This window comes from Chelonia mydas, chromosome 10 (genome assembly GCF_015237465.2).
Source record: "Chelonia mydas isolate rCheMyd1 chromosome 10, rCheMyd1.pri.v2, whole genome shotgun sequence".
Taxonomy (NCBI): domain Eukaryota; kingdom Metazoa; phylum Chordata; order Testudines; family Cheloniidae; genus Chelonia; species Chelonia mydas.
The window spans coordinates 55314391-55330624 of record NC_051250.2 but is presented as its reverse complement, the minus strand read 5'-3'; the positions used below and the strand labels follow the sequence as shown (position 1 = coordinate 55330624).

The 16234-nt window shown below is 42.3% G+C and overlaps 1 protein-coding gene across 3 annotated transcripts; it reads right to left on the bottom strand.

The window, feature by feature from the left end:
- Positions 1-1334: 1334 nt before the first annotated feature.
- TM2D3 (TM2 domain containing 3) lies at positions 1335-16229 on the bottom strand. Of its 3 annotated transcripts, none has more exons than XM_007056395.4 (6): positions 16096-16229; positions 14690-14788; positions 6406-6563; positions 5885-6059; positions 5148-5223; positions 1335-2593 (listed from the first exon to the last, which is right to left on the bottom strand). In XM_007056395.4, the coding sequence occupies exons 1-6, from the start codon at positions 16187-16189 to the stop codon at positions 2428-2430; spliced, it is 768 nt and encodes a 255-aa protein (XP_007056457.1). In that variant the 5' UTR covers positions 16190-16229; the 3' UTR covers positions 1335-2427. The 3 variants fall into 3 exon arrangements, with proteins under 3 accessions (XP_007056457.1, XP_037766473.1, XP_027674609.1); XM_037910545.2 differs by having other exon boundaries at positions 1335-1461; XM_027818808.3 differs by having other exon boundaries at positions 14690-14785; positions 16096-16227.
- Between the last annotated feature and the right edge of the window lie 5 nt (positions 16230-16234).

Here is a 16234-nt window from a genome sequence, read left to right as displayed (position 1 = left end):
GCCCCCCCGCGGCTTTCCACACGTGTCCAGGCCCCTCCTCCCCCAGAGGGCGGCAGCAGCAGGCTTCTCCCTGAGGCTCCCGCATCTATGCTGGGGTTGACAGGGCCTTTGCCACGATGTCGATTTGCTTTATAGCCAATATACCAGGCCCTGAAACGAACTGAGCTCCTCCCCTGAGCTGGTGGGCATGACTGCTTACATCCCTGGCAGCTCTGTGCCACAACACACCCTTCTGCTCCAAGAGGACTAGGAGACACCCTAGAGCTACAACCTCAGGATAAGAAGGAGAAGCAAATACATTCTGGGGTTATTTTCTTGAGGATAAATGACGGTGCTTGAAAGGTACAACGTGGTAAGTAGCAGGACATGAAACAGAAAGCAGCCACATTTAACCAGTCACCAGCCAAGGGAAGAGCTGGGTAAGGATAGAAGATCTCAACACTAAAGCACTGAGCCAACAGGTAATGCTTTGCTTAGAGGCTTAGCTTCATTTCAGCTGGTTTGGACTATTAAGATACCACTTTCAAAGAAGTGCTGTTGTATCTTATTCGCCACAATTTCAGCTTCCATAAAAGTTAGTTTTCAGAGTAGCAGCCGTGTTAGTCTGTATTCGCGAAAAGGAGTACTCGGTGGCACCTGAGAGACTAACAAATTTATTTGAGCATAAGCTTTCGTGAGCTACATGCATCCGATGAAGTGAGCTGTAGCTCACGAAAGCTTATGCTCAAATGAATTTGTTAGTCTCTAAGGTGCCACAAGTACTCCTTTTCTTTTTATAAAAAGTTAGTGACTGTGTAGTCACATAAAGCCTCAAAAATGTAAACCGTATGTACCCAACTCAGCAATATCAGTAACTCTACAGAAACTCTGGAACAATGGCTCTGACAGGTGTGACCTGCCCATTCACCCCAGGAAAATATTAATTGTGTTAAAGTTGCCATTTAAACTAATTGCATTGCTCCTGTAAGAACCGAGAGGAACACAGATCTGCAGTTTACTGTGAGTGACATCTCACAGTGCTAAAAAAAATGGTGGTATTTGAAAGATATCACCACTTCTTTCCCCTTAATTAAAAGGAACCATGCCAAAGAAGCCCAACGGAGCCTCGGCGCATATTCAAGTCCTAGCAAGGGGAAGCCAAACTTAGTGGAGCTCATAGTATCTACACAATCAACTGTAAAAGAACAGCTTACATGGGTGAAGTTTATTTTGCAGGCAGAGCTGCCAAGAGCATTACTATTTTCCTCCTCTCCCCCTTCCAGATGCATGTATAGATTGAAAGAGTGGCAGCAAGAAAAAACTGAATAGAAAATAAAAACACAACACTACTTCCATTAATTTTCATCATATTTAATTCAATTTAAGTTTATCCAACTGACAGTTTTCAGTGTAGTGCAGTTTAGTGCTGCAGAAGCCAAGGAGTCCTGCCACACAATTTAAGACTGGATTGCTATAGAGGACCTAGGAAAGAGGACACGAAGGTGAGAGGTAGGACTTAAAAACCCAAAAAAGTTGAAAATATGAATTGCCTAATAAAAAAAAAATCAGAAAAAAAAAGTTACAGCCTTCTAGAATGTACTAACCTTCAGTGACATTATGGAAACAAGTAAATATCAGACAACTTTTCAATAAAAAAATACTTTGTTACCAAATCTTCAGCTGATAAACAAGTTAATTACCAGATCTCCTTTTTAGATTTATATTAACACCCTGTAAGTTTGAGAGCACGAAAATTATGCCATATACAATTCTCTCTCAGGTCAAGGCGAAGCAGAAACACCAGCACGCTGGAAAGCGTCCTGCAGTGTACTTCTCAAGTTATTTAAGATATTACATTTTTAGTGTTATTGCATACTAATTCTAAAAAGCCACAAATTTACAATTACAGCAGAAAAATTAAGTTTGTGATATCCCAAAGTGAAAAACAGAAGAGAAACTACATGTAATTAAGATTACAATAGATGGCAATCTACATATTGCCCAAGTAGTTTAGGTTTACAAAAGCACTTTATCTTGCCATAAACATGAAAAAAATTCTTGCTAGCATATTTAGGGAAGCTTGTTAGATAGCTAAATTCAGACAACATACAAATAAGAGGTAAGCAATTCTTAATTTAATATTTTAATTAGTTTATATTTTCTTCAGGAACAGTAGTCAACTTGTTTAGCTGTGCAACTTAAACATTTTTCATAGAAAAAAATACAGTACTTGCAAGCCAAAGGAAATTAATTACAAATAAACACTGTTTAGTGATCCACTCATTTATTTTACCTTAGTTCAAGGCAGGTTAAGTACAGATACTGTACATTAAAATATGTGCACATAGAGAACGTGTTCCTAGTTCTACCTTTAAGGACCAATTTCTATATGTTTTTTTAGGCTCCTTCGCAAATTTGATCCTTCTCTGGATCATGTTTTGTGTATACTTAAATGTAGAGAGATCCATCTGCAGGCCCCACGTATCCAACTCCTATTAGTAGCACATCTATTAGCGTCCATATTCCCAGTCCACCAAAGCTGAAGAGTTTGCCCAGACCTTCCCTCCACTGGCCCAAGTAGAAACGATCTGCTCCAAATCCACCAAGGGTGATGCTAGGAATACAACATAATTCATTAACATAGTTGTGGAGAATCCCGAATTTGGATGTCAACTCACCTTTAAATATTTACAGCACACTGATAGTAATTTTATATCATATCATATATAGGCTCAGGAAACTATGAATATCTTATGCAAAGTGGCTGGAGGACTCTAAAAGTAATAGTGGTAAAAATGTTTTGATAGAAATATGTATTAAAAAGCACTAGTTCTTAAATAAAAATATTTCTCCAAGTCTTTTGTGAAACTCTACAGATACAAGATACACCTCTACCCCGATATAACGCGGTCCTCAGGAGACAAAAAAAAAATCTCACCACATTATAGGCGAGACCGCGTTATATTGAACTTGCTTTGCCCCCCCCCCCCCCCCGTTCCTTGTTCCCTGACTGCCCCCTCCAGAGACCCCCGTCCCTAATCACCCCCAGGATCCCACCCCCTACTCAACTCCCCTGCTCCCTGTCCCTATCCACACACCCCGCCCTCTGACAGGCACTCACTGGCAGCAGCAGGAAGCAGAGCAACGCGGCCCCAGCCTGCTCCACTCTGCCAGCTCCCAGCCACGTCGCTCCGCTTCTCGCCACCGGTGAGTGCAGGGAGGTTGGGGAAAGGACGCCCTCCGCGCTCACCAGCAGCGGGAAGCGCAGCGACGCAGCCCCAGCCTGCTCTGCTTTCTTGCCCTGGCCCCAGCCGTGTCACAGGGGGGTGTTGGGGAAAGGTCCTGCTCTCACCGGCAGTGGGAAGCGGAGCGCTGCGGCTGGGAGCTGGCGGAGTGGAGCAGGCGGAGGCTGGGCTGCTCCGCTTCCACCACTGCCGGTGAGTGCAGGGGGGATCCCTTCCCTGAAGCCCCCTACCCCATGCTTCCCTCGCCCTGGCCCACTCTGAGACTGTTGGGCCCCCAAAAGTGCCCCCCCCACCCCAGAGCTCCTGCCTCCCAGACCTTGCGGGGAGCCCCTGACCACCCCCGAGACCCTCTGCCCCTTATCCAAGCTCTCTGCCCCGGCCCAGCACCCTTAACACGCTGCTCAGAGCAGCGTGTTGGACTTTTACTGCGTTGTATGCGAACCCGCATTATATCAGGGTAGAGGTGTATGAAATGATTTGTTATTTTAAGCTTCTCTCCATAAAAAGAAAGTTGGCTAGTGAGCTGCTCTGACTTTGGGCTCCAAGTTTCCTGAACTGGCAGGGGCTGAAAGGTGCTAGAGGGAGGAGACTCTGCTCTTGTGGTGTTTGGGTAAAGCTTAGTTTCTCCAGCTGCAGACAGAGAAGGAAACGGTTCTAGCTCCAAAAGAGAGCATGTCAGACCAGTTTTCTAACAAAACGTCTATTACCATTTTTGTTCACATAACTTATGATAAATTATGTAGTACAGGCTCTCATATCAGCCCTTATATAATTTACCTTTTAGGGGAATTTTGAATGAATTTAAAAAAAAAAAATATAAAGGAAATAATTCTTGTTTCATAGTCAAGTTGTACAAACATATTGAGGTCCTGTGGCAACATCCAAACCACCACAGTGAGTATGACGCTTTGGTGCTTATTGTGTGAAGAATCAAAAGTTACAGCCTGGTTTAACAGTATAGAATACTGGCACCTCTCCCAAGCTGTCATCTTGTGTTCCAAGATCTCAGTTCTTTTTTTTTTTTTAAAAGCTGATACCGGTCATGAGCCAGCTACAACCAGCATAATGACATCTACCCAAGTCTGGAACAACTCTAAAAGAGTGAACTGCCCCATTCATCTCAGCTGCCCAATGATAATTTACATCTCAACATTAGCAGCTGTTTTGTTGCTCATTAAAGTGTGTGAGAAAAGGAAGTGCGGTATTCATAGATATTGGCTACCCCTGTTTTTAGAGTTTAAGTGAACTATGGGCCAAATCCAGATCGCCAGAAGCTTTTGAATGGACTGCAAAATCTCTCTTACTTATTATCGTCATCATTATTGTTATTGTGACGTGAAAAATGTTTCTCTGGAGTCTGGACCTTGACTATAGCTTGACCAAGAAATCTGGGTCTTGACTAAAAATTATTGACTACCCCTGCTCTACAATGAGCAAGGGTTCATTTTGGCACCATGAGTGGATGCTGTTTGGGAAACACCACCAGTTTTCTTTCCTCCAGTCAAGGAATCTAATAAAGTCTAGCCAGGGTATCAAGCCCCAAAGAGATAGCCAAATTCAGTACGACATGCATAGTCACAACAGATTGTACAGATGTTCAAAATTACAAACAAACAGTCTCTCATTTTGGTTATTCCCTTAATTGGAGCTTATTCTATGGCCAAAACTTGGAGGAATACCACTTCCCTCCACCCAATACACACATACCTAAATCTGACCCCAGTAGTATGGAAAACAGTTAACATTGGCCATTTTATATTAAATCATAAGCATACTTTTGGTCAAAAGTCTCAGAAAATATTAAATATTTTGTACTCAGTTTAGTTTAAGGTTAGGAAATACACCATTGAAAAGAGAAATCCATTTAAGGAAAGGCATTCATATATAATTTGAACTTGAAGTTCTGCAATACTTTCAGTCTACCTTAGTGCCAAGGCTGTAGACCATTTATAGCCTCCAGTCCAGTTGCAGTAAAGCATCTTAGGAAAGACACGGTTACCTGAGAAGAGAAATGAAATACATTCAAATTCTGATGCCATGAACAAAGGCTAAAGATTGACTCAGGAACTGAAATTTGAGGCGCACATATGCCAAATTACTCCTCACAACAAATGTCTGTTCTGCATTTAAATAGCATCAGTAACTCAACCGTCTTTTCTGATGAGACCACAATATGAAAGCCTGAACACTATCTCCATTCCCTATACTTTCTAGATGGGTTTCCACCAAACCACCACCAAATTAAGGAAACTCAAGAGCCAAGTCTCTTGATTTAGAGCCTATATTAAACTTCTTGTGATTTCAAATGTTAATTGACAGGATGTTTTTAATTTATGCGATAAATCACACCTCAATGCAAATTCTGTTGATGCTGCATCAAATAATTCCATTGAAGAAAGTGAACACAGGAGAGAAAACACTCCCAATAACCCTAATGTAAGATTACTCTTGAGACAACGGTTTTAAAGCACCATATCATAATTTTAAAATATTAAGTGTCAGACTATAAAGTGAAACTAAACAATGCACAGTATCTCAACAAAAAACAAACTACACATTGAAATAAGTTTATGCACGTTTATCCACTACACTGAATGAAAGTATGTTCAAGAATTCTTCACAAAGAATCCTCTAAACCATTCATTTGTAGACCAACTTACCTAGACAATGAATATGATCATGTACTGTACAAGTGGCGTTATATCGTTGTCTCGGACAAGAGACTGTCATGCAACTTGTAGAATTGGTACATACATAATCAGCAGGTTCAAGCTGCCAGCAAAACTGGCAAGTCATGTTGATTGTAAAATTCTCCACTTCATTGTTTCTCTGATCCTATAAAGGACAGTATTATCAATGTAAATAATCTTAAACAGTATATCAAGAATGTTTCACAGGATATAAAAAAAATACTTTGCACAGCAGTGAAATCTGTGAGAAGACAGAACAAGATGGACAAGCTGTTTTATTTGCTACCTATATATTATATTCAGCACTTAAATAGTTGGGTACTGGATACTACAGAAGTGTTAAAGAAATAATTATACTCACTAGGTAACTGTATTTATGCCTAGAAATTTGTTTTGTAACATCTTTATAAGTTTTAGGACATAATTTAAACTACACTGTACCTTTAACAAGTGACAAATTCCATATACAAAGAAATTGGTTAATTACTTACAACACAATGAATCTGTGGCTTAATCTTGCAATCAAAAGTGGCTGGCTTCCCATATACGCAGGAGAAGTTTGTTTTACAAGTCATGCAGTCTGGAGGCAATTTGCTGCACAGCCCATTGCTGGGACACTTACTCACATAAGATGGAATCTCTGTAGTCTCTGAAGGGTGAAAGGATTTGTTAAGAATAAGAGCTTGAGCATTACCTACAGTACCGTATAGGCACACACTTTTACTGTATGTTACTTTAAATAATTTCATAATAAAGTATAGTAACTCCTCATTTAACGTTGTAGTTATGTTCCTGAAAAATGCAACTTTAAGCGAAACGATGTTAAGCGAATCCAATTTCCCCATAAGAATTAATGTAAATAGGTGGGGTTAGGTTCCTGGGGAAAAAATTTTTGCCAGACAAAAGGCATTATATACATTTTAAATAAGCAGTTTAATACAGGTATTAAACAGGCTGGCAGCCCCCCTATCAGCTCCCTTATACCCCCTTCGCCCCCAGCCTGCAGGCGGACCCCGTGGATCAGCGCCTTCCCCCTGCTCGCCCCGCTTCCTGCCCATGGCAATCAGCTGTCTTGCGGCATTCAGAAGGTTTGGGGGAGGAGCGACAATGCGGCGCGCAGCCTCCCTCCTGAATGCCACAAACCAGCTAATTGCCACGGGCAGGAGACAGGGGAGGGAGGGGGAAGGCTGCACACTGCATCCTCACTCCTCCCCCCAGCCTCCTGAATGCTGCAAGACAGCTGATTGCCGCAGGCAGGAAGAGCAGGGGGAAGGCGCTGATCTGCAGGGACCGCCAGCGGGTGGGAGTGGCATAGGGAAGTTGATGGGTGGGTGGCTGCCAGCCATGGACAAAGTAAGCAGACAAACGATGTTATAGCGGAGCATTGCACAACATTAAACGAGCATGTTCTGAAATGGAGCAGGGTCGCAACGTCAAAACAACATTAAGCGAGAGGACATTAAGTGGGGAGTTACTGTACTCTCCACTTACAGCTAACATAAACCAGTAGCTCATGTTTTAAGGCATCCCACCTCTAACAGCAACCAGTATCAGCTGCTTCAAAAGGAAGAACCCTGCAGCAGAGCTCAGCAGCAGCCAGCATTGGCCATATACCAGCATTTGAGAGTCCATTACTACCTTGTCCCACCATGCCATCAATCAGCCACTATTCCCTCCTGAAAGCACAGGGCTGGAGCACACAAACACAGATTGGAGAGCAACAGCTCCTGTGACCTCCTGCAGGGAGTGAAGATTCCTCCCCCTCATGTTTGTCACCTCCAAACCTGGGAAATGGATCAAAATCCTGATGCCGGTCTTTCTGCATCAGTCGTATGTGAAGTATGAGTATTAGAATCTAAATCAAGTGGGGAGAGGGCAGAATGAAGTGGTCAGTTTTGTGGGGAGCACCATAATTAATTGGTGGGTGTTTTCAGCAGTGGGCAAAGCACTGATACATCCTAACACTCTCCTTCCCCATACCTCCCAGCTCACACCACAGAGCCAAATCTGACCCCTGCCCTCCAGTAAAAAATATGGGATAATCTGTCCCAGGGAAAATTTCTTCCTATCAAAGATACTAAAATCAAAGGTCAGTTTATAACCTGAAGCTTTATATTCTTTCCAAAGCCATTTAAATATTTTACAGTTCTAACTTTGGATGCTTGTTATCCATATAAACATGGAATCCTTTTCTTTCTTTTTTTTAAAATCAGGCTATGCTTTAAACCTCGGTAATATCTCGTACAATAAAATCCCATCTAATTATGCACTACATTAAAATACTCCACTTTCTGTAACTTATGAATTTGCCACCATTCAATTTAATTGAATGTCCTTTTGTTTTAGATGACTAGTGTCTAAGACCAGAAGGGATCACTGTGATCCTCTAGTCCAGAGATGGGCAAACTACGGCCCATGAGACCGTCCTGCCCAGCCCTTGAGCTCCCAGTCAGGGAGGCTAGCCCCCCGGCCCCTCTCATGCTGTCCCTCCGCCCCCGCAGCCTCAGCTCGCTATGCCCCCAGTGCTCAGGGCGGCGAGCTCCTGCCAGGCAGTGTGGCTGGCTCCGGCCAGGCAGCACAGCTGTTAGTCCTGGTGCTCTGAGTGGCATGGTAAGGGGGCAGAGAGATTGGATAAGGGGCAGGAGGTCCCAGGGGCCAGTCAGGGGACACAGAGCAGGGGGCGGTTGGATAGGCGTGGGAGTCTGGGGGGGGCCTGTCAGCGGGTGGGGGCGTGGATAAGGGTCAGGGCAGTCGGGGGACAGGGAGCGGGGAGGGAGGGGGTTGGCTAGGGGGTGGAGTCCGGGGGGGGGGGTCAGGGACAAGGAGCGGGGGGGGGGGGGTTGGATGGGTCAGGGGTTCTGAGGGGGGCAGTCAGGGGGTGGGAAGTGTGTGTGTGTGGGGGGGGCAGGCTATTTGGGGAGGCACAGCCTTCCCTACCCAGCCCTCCACACAGTTTTGGAATCCCGATGTGGCCCTCAGGCCAAAAAGTTTGCCCACCCCTGCTCTAGTCTGACATCTTGCATAACATAGCCCATAGAACGTTCTTGAATTAATTCCTGTTTCAACTACAGCATCTCTCTTAGAAAAACATGCAATCTTGATTTAAAAATTGCCAGTGACAGAGAAGCCACCACAACCCTTGGTAAGTCGTTTCAATGATTAATTGCCCTCATTGTTAAAAAATATACACCTTATTTAAAGTCTGAATGTCTAGTTTCAACTTCTAGCCATTAGATCTTGTTATACCTTTGCCTGCTAGACTGAAGAGCCCATTAGCAAATATTTGTCCCCCACATAAGTACTTACAGACTGTAATCAAGTCACCCCTTAACCTTCTTTGTTAAGCTAAATAGATTGAACTCTTTGAGCTGTAAGGCATGTTTTCCACTTCTTCAATCATTCTCGTGGCTCTTCTCTGAATTCTCTCCAATTTATCAACAACCTTTTTGAATTGTGGACACCAGAACAGGACACTCTCCCCCAGTAGCGGTCATATTAATCTCAATACAGAGATAGCAATAACCCTACTCCTACTTGAGATTCCTGTTTATGCATCCAAAGATCATAAAAACAATTTTGGCCACAGCATTGCCCTGGGAGCTTATGCTCAGGTGATTATCCACCAGGACCCCAAAGTCCTTTTCAGAGTCACTGCTTCCCCGGATAAAGTCCTCCATCACAGAAGTATGGCCTACATTCTTGGTTCCTAGATGAACAATTTTACATTTGACCATATTAAAACATGTACTGTTTGCTTGCGCCCAGCTTACCAAGTGATCCAGATTGTTCTATATCAGTGACCTGTCCTCTTCATTATTTACCACTTACCCAATCTGTGTCATTTGAAAACTTTATCAGTAGTGATTTTGTGTTTTATTTCACATTAATAAAAATATTAAATAGCAAAGGGCTTATATCATGAGAAATAGAAAATACATGTCCCTGTAGTTTTTACTTATCCTTTTTGAGATGGGGTGACCAGAATGGAATACAGTATTACAGGTTACGTTACTGATTTATATAATGGGATAGTATTTTCCCTATTACCACCCATCCTGCTCCTTGGGCATTCTAACACTGTTTGCTTTTATGACTGCTGATGAGCAGTGAGCTATCCAAAAAATGACATCCAGGTCTCTCTTCCCCATCTCCAGTTAACAGAGTTAATTTAGAACTAGTGACTAGAAGGCATCTGGGTAGTTTAAAATTTTTCCTCCAGTGTTCACAAAACAATTTCATCATCCAATGTGTTCTTCATTCACTTAACTTCATTTAACATTCTTCATGGTCTTCTCTGATCTTGACTAACCTAAATAATTTTGTGCTGTCTGTAAAGTTCTGACATCTCTGCCCTTTTTGAGATTAATACATTAACAACCACTAGCCTTAGTGGAGTGACACAAGGTTCTGTACTTTTACCTTAACTTTTTGCCATGATGAAAATCATGAACCAATATATCTATCCAAAGACCTCAAAGTGTTTAAACATTAATAAGATCTCAAACATATTTACAGAGTTCTATTAGCCAATATCATATTTTCAGAATGCTTTATAGTCATGCTAAGTTGTATAATTATAAAATGTACTCTCAGAATGCTTTGTATTGATAATAGATTTCTTCTGGAAATGTACTTGGCCTTAAACTGCTGTAACCTCTCTTTCCTTCGCATGTGTATCATCTGTCAGAATAAGATGGATATTCTGTTGAGTCTCACCAAATATGAACAGTCTGCTAGGTATGGTTGGTAAGTGGTCTTTGTCCTCTATAAAATATATATATACAGTACTAAATAGAGGAAGGGTGTACGGTCTTTGGTAATACACTAAAATTTGTGGAATCTTCGATCTGTTGTAAACAAGAGGAATATAAACAGAAGCAGAATTGATCTAATATTTTGGAACAGACTAAAGATGTAAACACCAAGACTGTTCCCGATACTGGTAGTGTATTAAACTTTCTGTATTGTGCTTATCTACGTTTGATTAATAAACTGATTAAGCCTGGTTATCTGACATCATATCAGTAAAGGAACTGAACTCTGAATAACTGTTTTTATTACTGTTAAATTACTAGTCAGATTAGACACTTTTACTCTCTTCCATGAACACTCAAGCTACAAGTGTCAAAATGAAATCACTTCTTAGCACAACTTCTGCTTCTTATACTAGTCTCACAAATGCCAGTTATTAACAGTAGCCCATTTTACACTTAATTTATAGTTCACTGGCTGAGACCTGCCACTATGCTCTCCCCTCCACCAAATTTATTCTTCATCCAGGCCTCCGCAAGGGCACTACCCATGCAACCCCATAAAAGCAGAAAATTATCAGTTAGAGACCTTGGTTCTATACCTGGCTCTGTTATGGACCTGCTGTGTGACCCTGGCCAAGTCACTCTAACCATGTCTGCATGTGTCTTGTCTCCCACCCTTTATCTGTTCTTGTCCCACCCTTTATCTTGTTCTTGTAAGCCTTCTGAGGCAGAACTGTCTTACTAAGTTTGTGCAATGGGGCTGATTTCAGTTGGGGTCTTTAGCTGCTAACAAAAGTTATTTGTGTTAAGGGGATCTTAAGAATGTGTAAATATAAGAATGGCCATCCTGAGTCAGACCAACGGTCCATCTAACCCAGTTTCCTGTCTTCCAACAGCAGCCAGTGCCAAATGCTTCAGAGGGAATGAACAGAACAGGGCAATTATTGAGTGATCCATCCTGTCATCCAGGGCCAGGTTCTGGCAGTCAGAGGTTTAGATAAACAGAGCATGGGAAACAGCCATTCATGGACCTACCCTCCATGAACTTATCTAATTGTTTTTTGAATCCAGCTATACTTTTAGCCTCCACAACATCCCATGGCAATGAATGCCACAGGTTGACTGGACATTGTGTGAAATACTTTCTTATATTTGTTTTAAACATGCTGTCTATTAATTTCATTGGGCGATCCCTGGTTCTTGTGTTATGTGAAGGGGTAAACAACATTTCCCTATTCACTTTCTCCACACCATTAGTGATTTTATAGACCTTTGTCATCTCCCACTCAGTCATCTCTTTGTTCAACTCAGAAGAGACAGTCTTTTAAAAATCTCTTCTTATACGGAAGCTGTTCCATACCCTTAATCATTTTTGTTGCCCTTCTCTGCACCTCTTCCAATTGTAAAATACCTTTTTTGAGATGGGGCAACCAGAACTGTATGCAGCATTCAAGGAGTGATGTATCTTTTATTTATTTATTTCACAAATGCCAAAATCCACACATCACATTAGCCACTCACTGACCTATTCCGCCCATCCCCAAGGAACCCATTTCCAACTCACATCCAGAAAACTTAACTCTAACCTCATACTTTCTCCACAAAACACCTAAGTTATCAAACACTTACCCAGTGCACATTTGCGAACAGTAAGTATGTAAATACTGTGGAGACTGGAGTTGAAGTTTTGCATAACAATGAATTACCTATATTTGAATAGGGTGTGAGGTGGAAGCAGATTCTTATGGAAGCTCAGTATAGCAATTAAAATACCTGATTTTAATCAAGATTTAAATCAATGTTAATCTTGTTTTGCATGTGTCCCTTAACTGTTGTCCTAAATGAAGGTTGATTCTCATTGGTAGGTAATCATTAAAACGTGTTGATTTGCATCTTAATATAGCCTTTACGCTATATTTCAAACTTCTCTTTGCTAACCAGGGGGATACACTACGTCAATACACATTTAAGAAATTATATAGCTTCATGTTTTCAGATTTATTTAATTTACTTTTTTACTTGTAAACATTATGAATGACTTCTTTTATTTACTAGATTAATTTTTACTCATGCCTTGTGTCAATCTGTATTTGGATAGAAATTGGAATTAAATTAAAAATGCACAAAAAGCATTATTTTAAAATTGTTTTCTATTAAATAAGACTACTTTTAATTTGGTGTACATATAAGAAAAAACTTATCAAAAAATATTTTGCATTTAAAGCTGATTTATTACACAAAGGAAGTATTATCTGTAAATAGTGAATTGTACTGATTGTCCTTAGTCACCATTTCCATCAATATTTTAGAACTAGTAGAGCTCATCCTCTAACACCTTGCTTTTATTCCTAGTTTCTAAGGAAAACAAGATTTCCTGCTTTTTCATTTCCCAATCAGTTTCTCAACTTTGAATAAGCAAGTCATTGAACTGAACTCGTTGTATGAACTCAAATGAAGAAAATATTCTCTGTGCCTGCACAAGAGGCTAGTGCTGTCAAATCTGGCTTAGCACTTCAAAAGTGACTTCCACCAGACCAGTGGACTTTACAACTTTTCTTCAGAACTTCAGCAGCAAATATGTTCTTCTTGAATCTTTTAGTTAATTAAACTAGTTAATAGATTACAGTAGATTGTCAATTTGAAATGTAATTTTAAATAGGTTTACTTTTAAAAAAGAAAAAAAATGTAAACAAAAAGTGAGAGTCAAATAAAAATGCAACATTTTAGGTTTTTGGTTTAAAAAAAAAAAATCATTGTTTTATATCCAACCTGTGTGGAAGCATGGAGTGTCACTGAATGGTTTATCACAGGGGTGGCGAATCTGTGGCTCCAGAGCCACATGCAGCTCTTCAGAAGTTAATATGCAGCTCCTTGTATAGGCACCGATTCCAGGGTTGGAGCTACAGGTGCCAACTTTCCAGTGTGCCCCGGGGGTGGGGGGGAAGGGAAGAAGAGCGCTGCTCACCCCCTGGCTCTGCCACAGACCCTGCCCCCACTCCACACTTCCCGCCCCCTCCCCTGAGCCTGCTGTGCCCTGGTTCCTCTCCTCCCACCTCCTGCATGCCACAAAACAGCTGATCAGGAGGTGTGGGGAGGGAGGGGGAGGCGCTGATTGGTGGGGCTGCTGGTGGGCAGGAGGTGCTGGGAGCGGATGGGGAGCTTCTGACATATTACTGTGGCTCTCTGGCAACGTACATTGGTAAATTCTGGCTCCTTCTCAGGCTCAGATTGGCCACCCCTGGGCTAATGTGACATGCAGGTGTCAAGTCTGTGAATGTAGGTCCCCTTAAATGATCATGTGGGGTTTGCATGGATGGGTTCTTTATTTACACAACCCTAACTAGTAGTTATGATCTTTTGGAAAATAATTCATGGTGCCTCAGGGTATGTCTACACTGCAATTAAAAACCCAGGGCTGGCCTGTGCTGCCTGACTCAGGCTCATGGGGGGGGGGGGGGGGTGGCCTCATGCTGAGGGGCTGTTTAACTATGATGTAGACACGGGGCTCAGGGTTCTAGGACCCCATGAGGTGGAGGGTCCCAGAGTTTGGGCTGGACCCTGAGCCCCAGCTTCTACACCACAATTAAACAGCCCCTTAACCCGAGCCACACAAGCCCAAGTCACCTGGTGCTGGCCAGTGTGCATATCTAACTGCAACGTAGACATACCCACAGGGTGCAGTGTACCTTTTAATGATGAAACACTCTGTACAGTTAGTTTTCTAATACCTCATTCAACGATTTTACTCTTAAACTCAGGACTATTAGGAAAAAAGCTTATAAGGATATCATTGGAACAGTTTACCAAGGGTTGTGGTGGATTCTCTAACACTAACAATTTTGAATCAAAATTCAAGACTATGTTTTTCTAAAAGATGTGCAGCATACATTATTTTGGGAAATTCTATGGTCTGTGTGATACAGGAGGTCAGACTATATTATCACAGGGGTCCCTTCGGGCCTTGGAATCTATAAGTCTATTGTTTTCTTAGGAGCTATAATAGAAGAACAAACCCTTGTACCTGTTGCTCTAGTATATGGAGTACTTGTACTTGGAGATGTTACACCTTTTGTAGACACAAACTGCTGTTTCGAGTGCTCTGTTGTCATCAAGGATCCTGCTATAAGAAAAATTAACAGATTCAATGCATTTCAGTTACTGTTAAGAGAATATAATAATCGTAGAATTTAACTGGTCTTCAAACACTGTTTAATCCTAGCACTCTAACATAAAACATCAAGCTGCTTTCTTGACATTAAGAAGGGTCATCTTTGGGATAAAATTAATATTTAAAAAGCTCCACAGATTCCCCTACTTTGTTCATTAGGGTTTTGCATTTTACTCCACGTAAGACAATAAAAATTAATTTTAAGAGTGAAACTGATGAGAAACAAATTAAGTTTTTGGGACCTAATAGGAAGCTACACTGTTTGGAATGCAAATGTTACAGTATACTGTCTATTACAGAACAAAAATAATTAAACATCAAGTAACTCACTGGCCATTTTAGTAAGAAAACTGCACCACAGAACTGGCTGGAGACTATGACCCCAATTCTACAAAACACTTAGTAATATTCAACTCCGCTCATGTAAGTAGTTCCATTGACTTGGTGGGACTACTCACCTTCATAACAAAACAAAACACCCTGTGTGATCATGTATTATGGGTATAATTTGTATGTGGTGCACACCAGGATGGGAAAATAAACATGTTTACCACATGTATATAACCACATGCTGCTGAGAAACCCAAAATACCTTATAAACAACATAACATTTTTTAGACTATAACACTTTTCAAGACAAAGTGCTGTTTAGACAGATTCCATTTAAAAGTCATTTTAATCTACCTAACGTTTGTTGAAGATTCTCATTAATCCCATAAAAGCCTAATTCTTTCTTGAGTCCTTAACTCTTGGCCACACCAAGATTCCTGTGGCAATGAGTTCCACAGATGAATTATACCCTGTACAAAATTATTTCCTTATATCACTTTGACATGTTGTTGTTCACGCAGCTAATTAAACTACACCACCACAAAGCAGCCACCTCCCCAACAGAGGCAGCCAGACCACCAGCACACGGCGCAGCAGCACGGAGAAAAAGAAACGCAGACCAGGGTCATGTTGGCACAGAGCAGGCAGGGCCCTGGGCTAAGTCTACAGGCACCGTCAGCCTGAGCTCAGACAGGAGGGGCGGCTGCATGAGGACAGCAGGGCAGTGGGATGATGGCACGGGACGCCGGCTCGGACGCCATGGCTTCTCCTACCGGCCTACCACCGGGGAGGGCAAAGCTCGGGGGAGTCTGCAAGGGGGGTAGCGGGGAGCCGCCTTCCCAGGACGCGCAGTGCCGCGGCCCCTCCCTCGCCCTTAGGCGGCGGGTGGCAGACGAGCCCCGAGGAGGACGGGTGCCGACCGCACTCACCGCGGCCCGAGAACACGTAGAGCTGCGAGACGAAGAGCGCGACGCTACAAAGCCGCTTCAAAGCCGACAGCCCAGGCACCGCCAGCGCCACCATCTTGGCTCCATCCGGGGCCTCGCCGATCCCCTTCCCGGCAGGCGC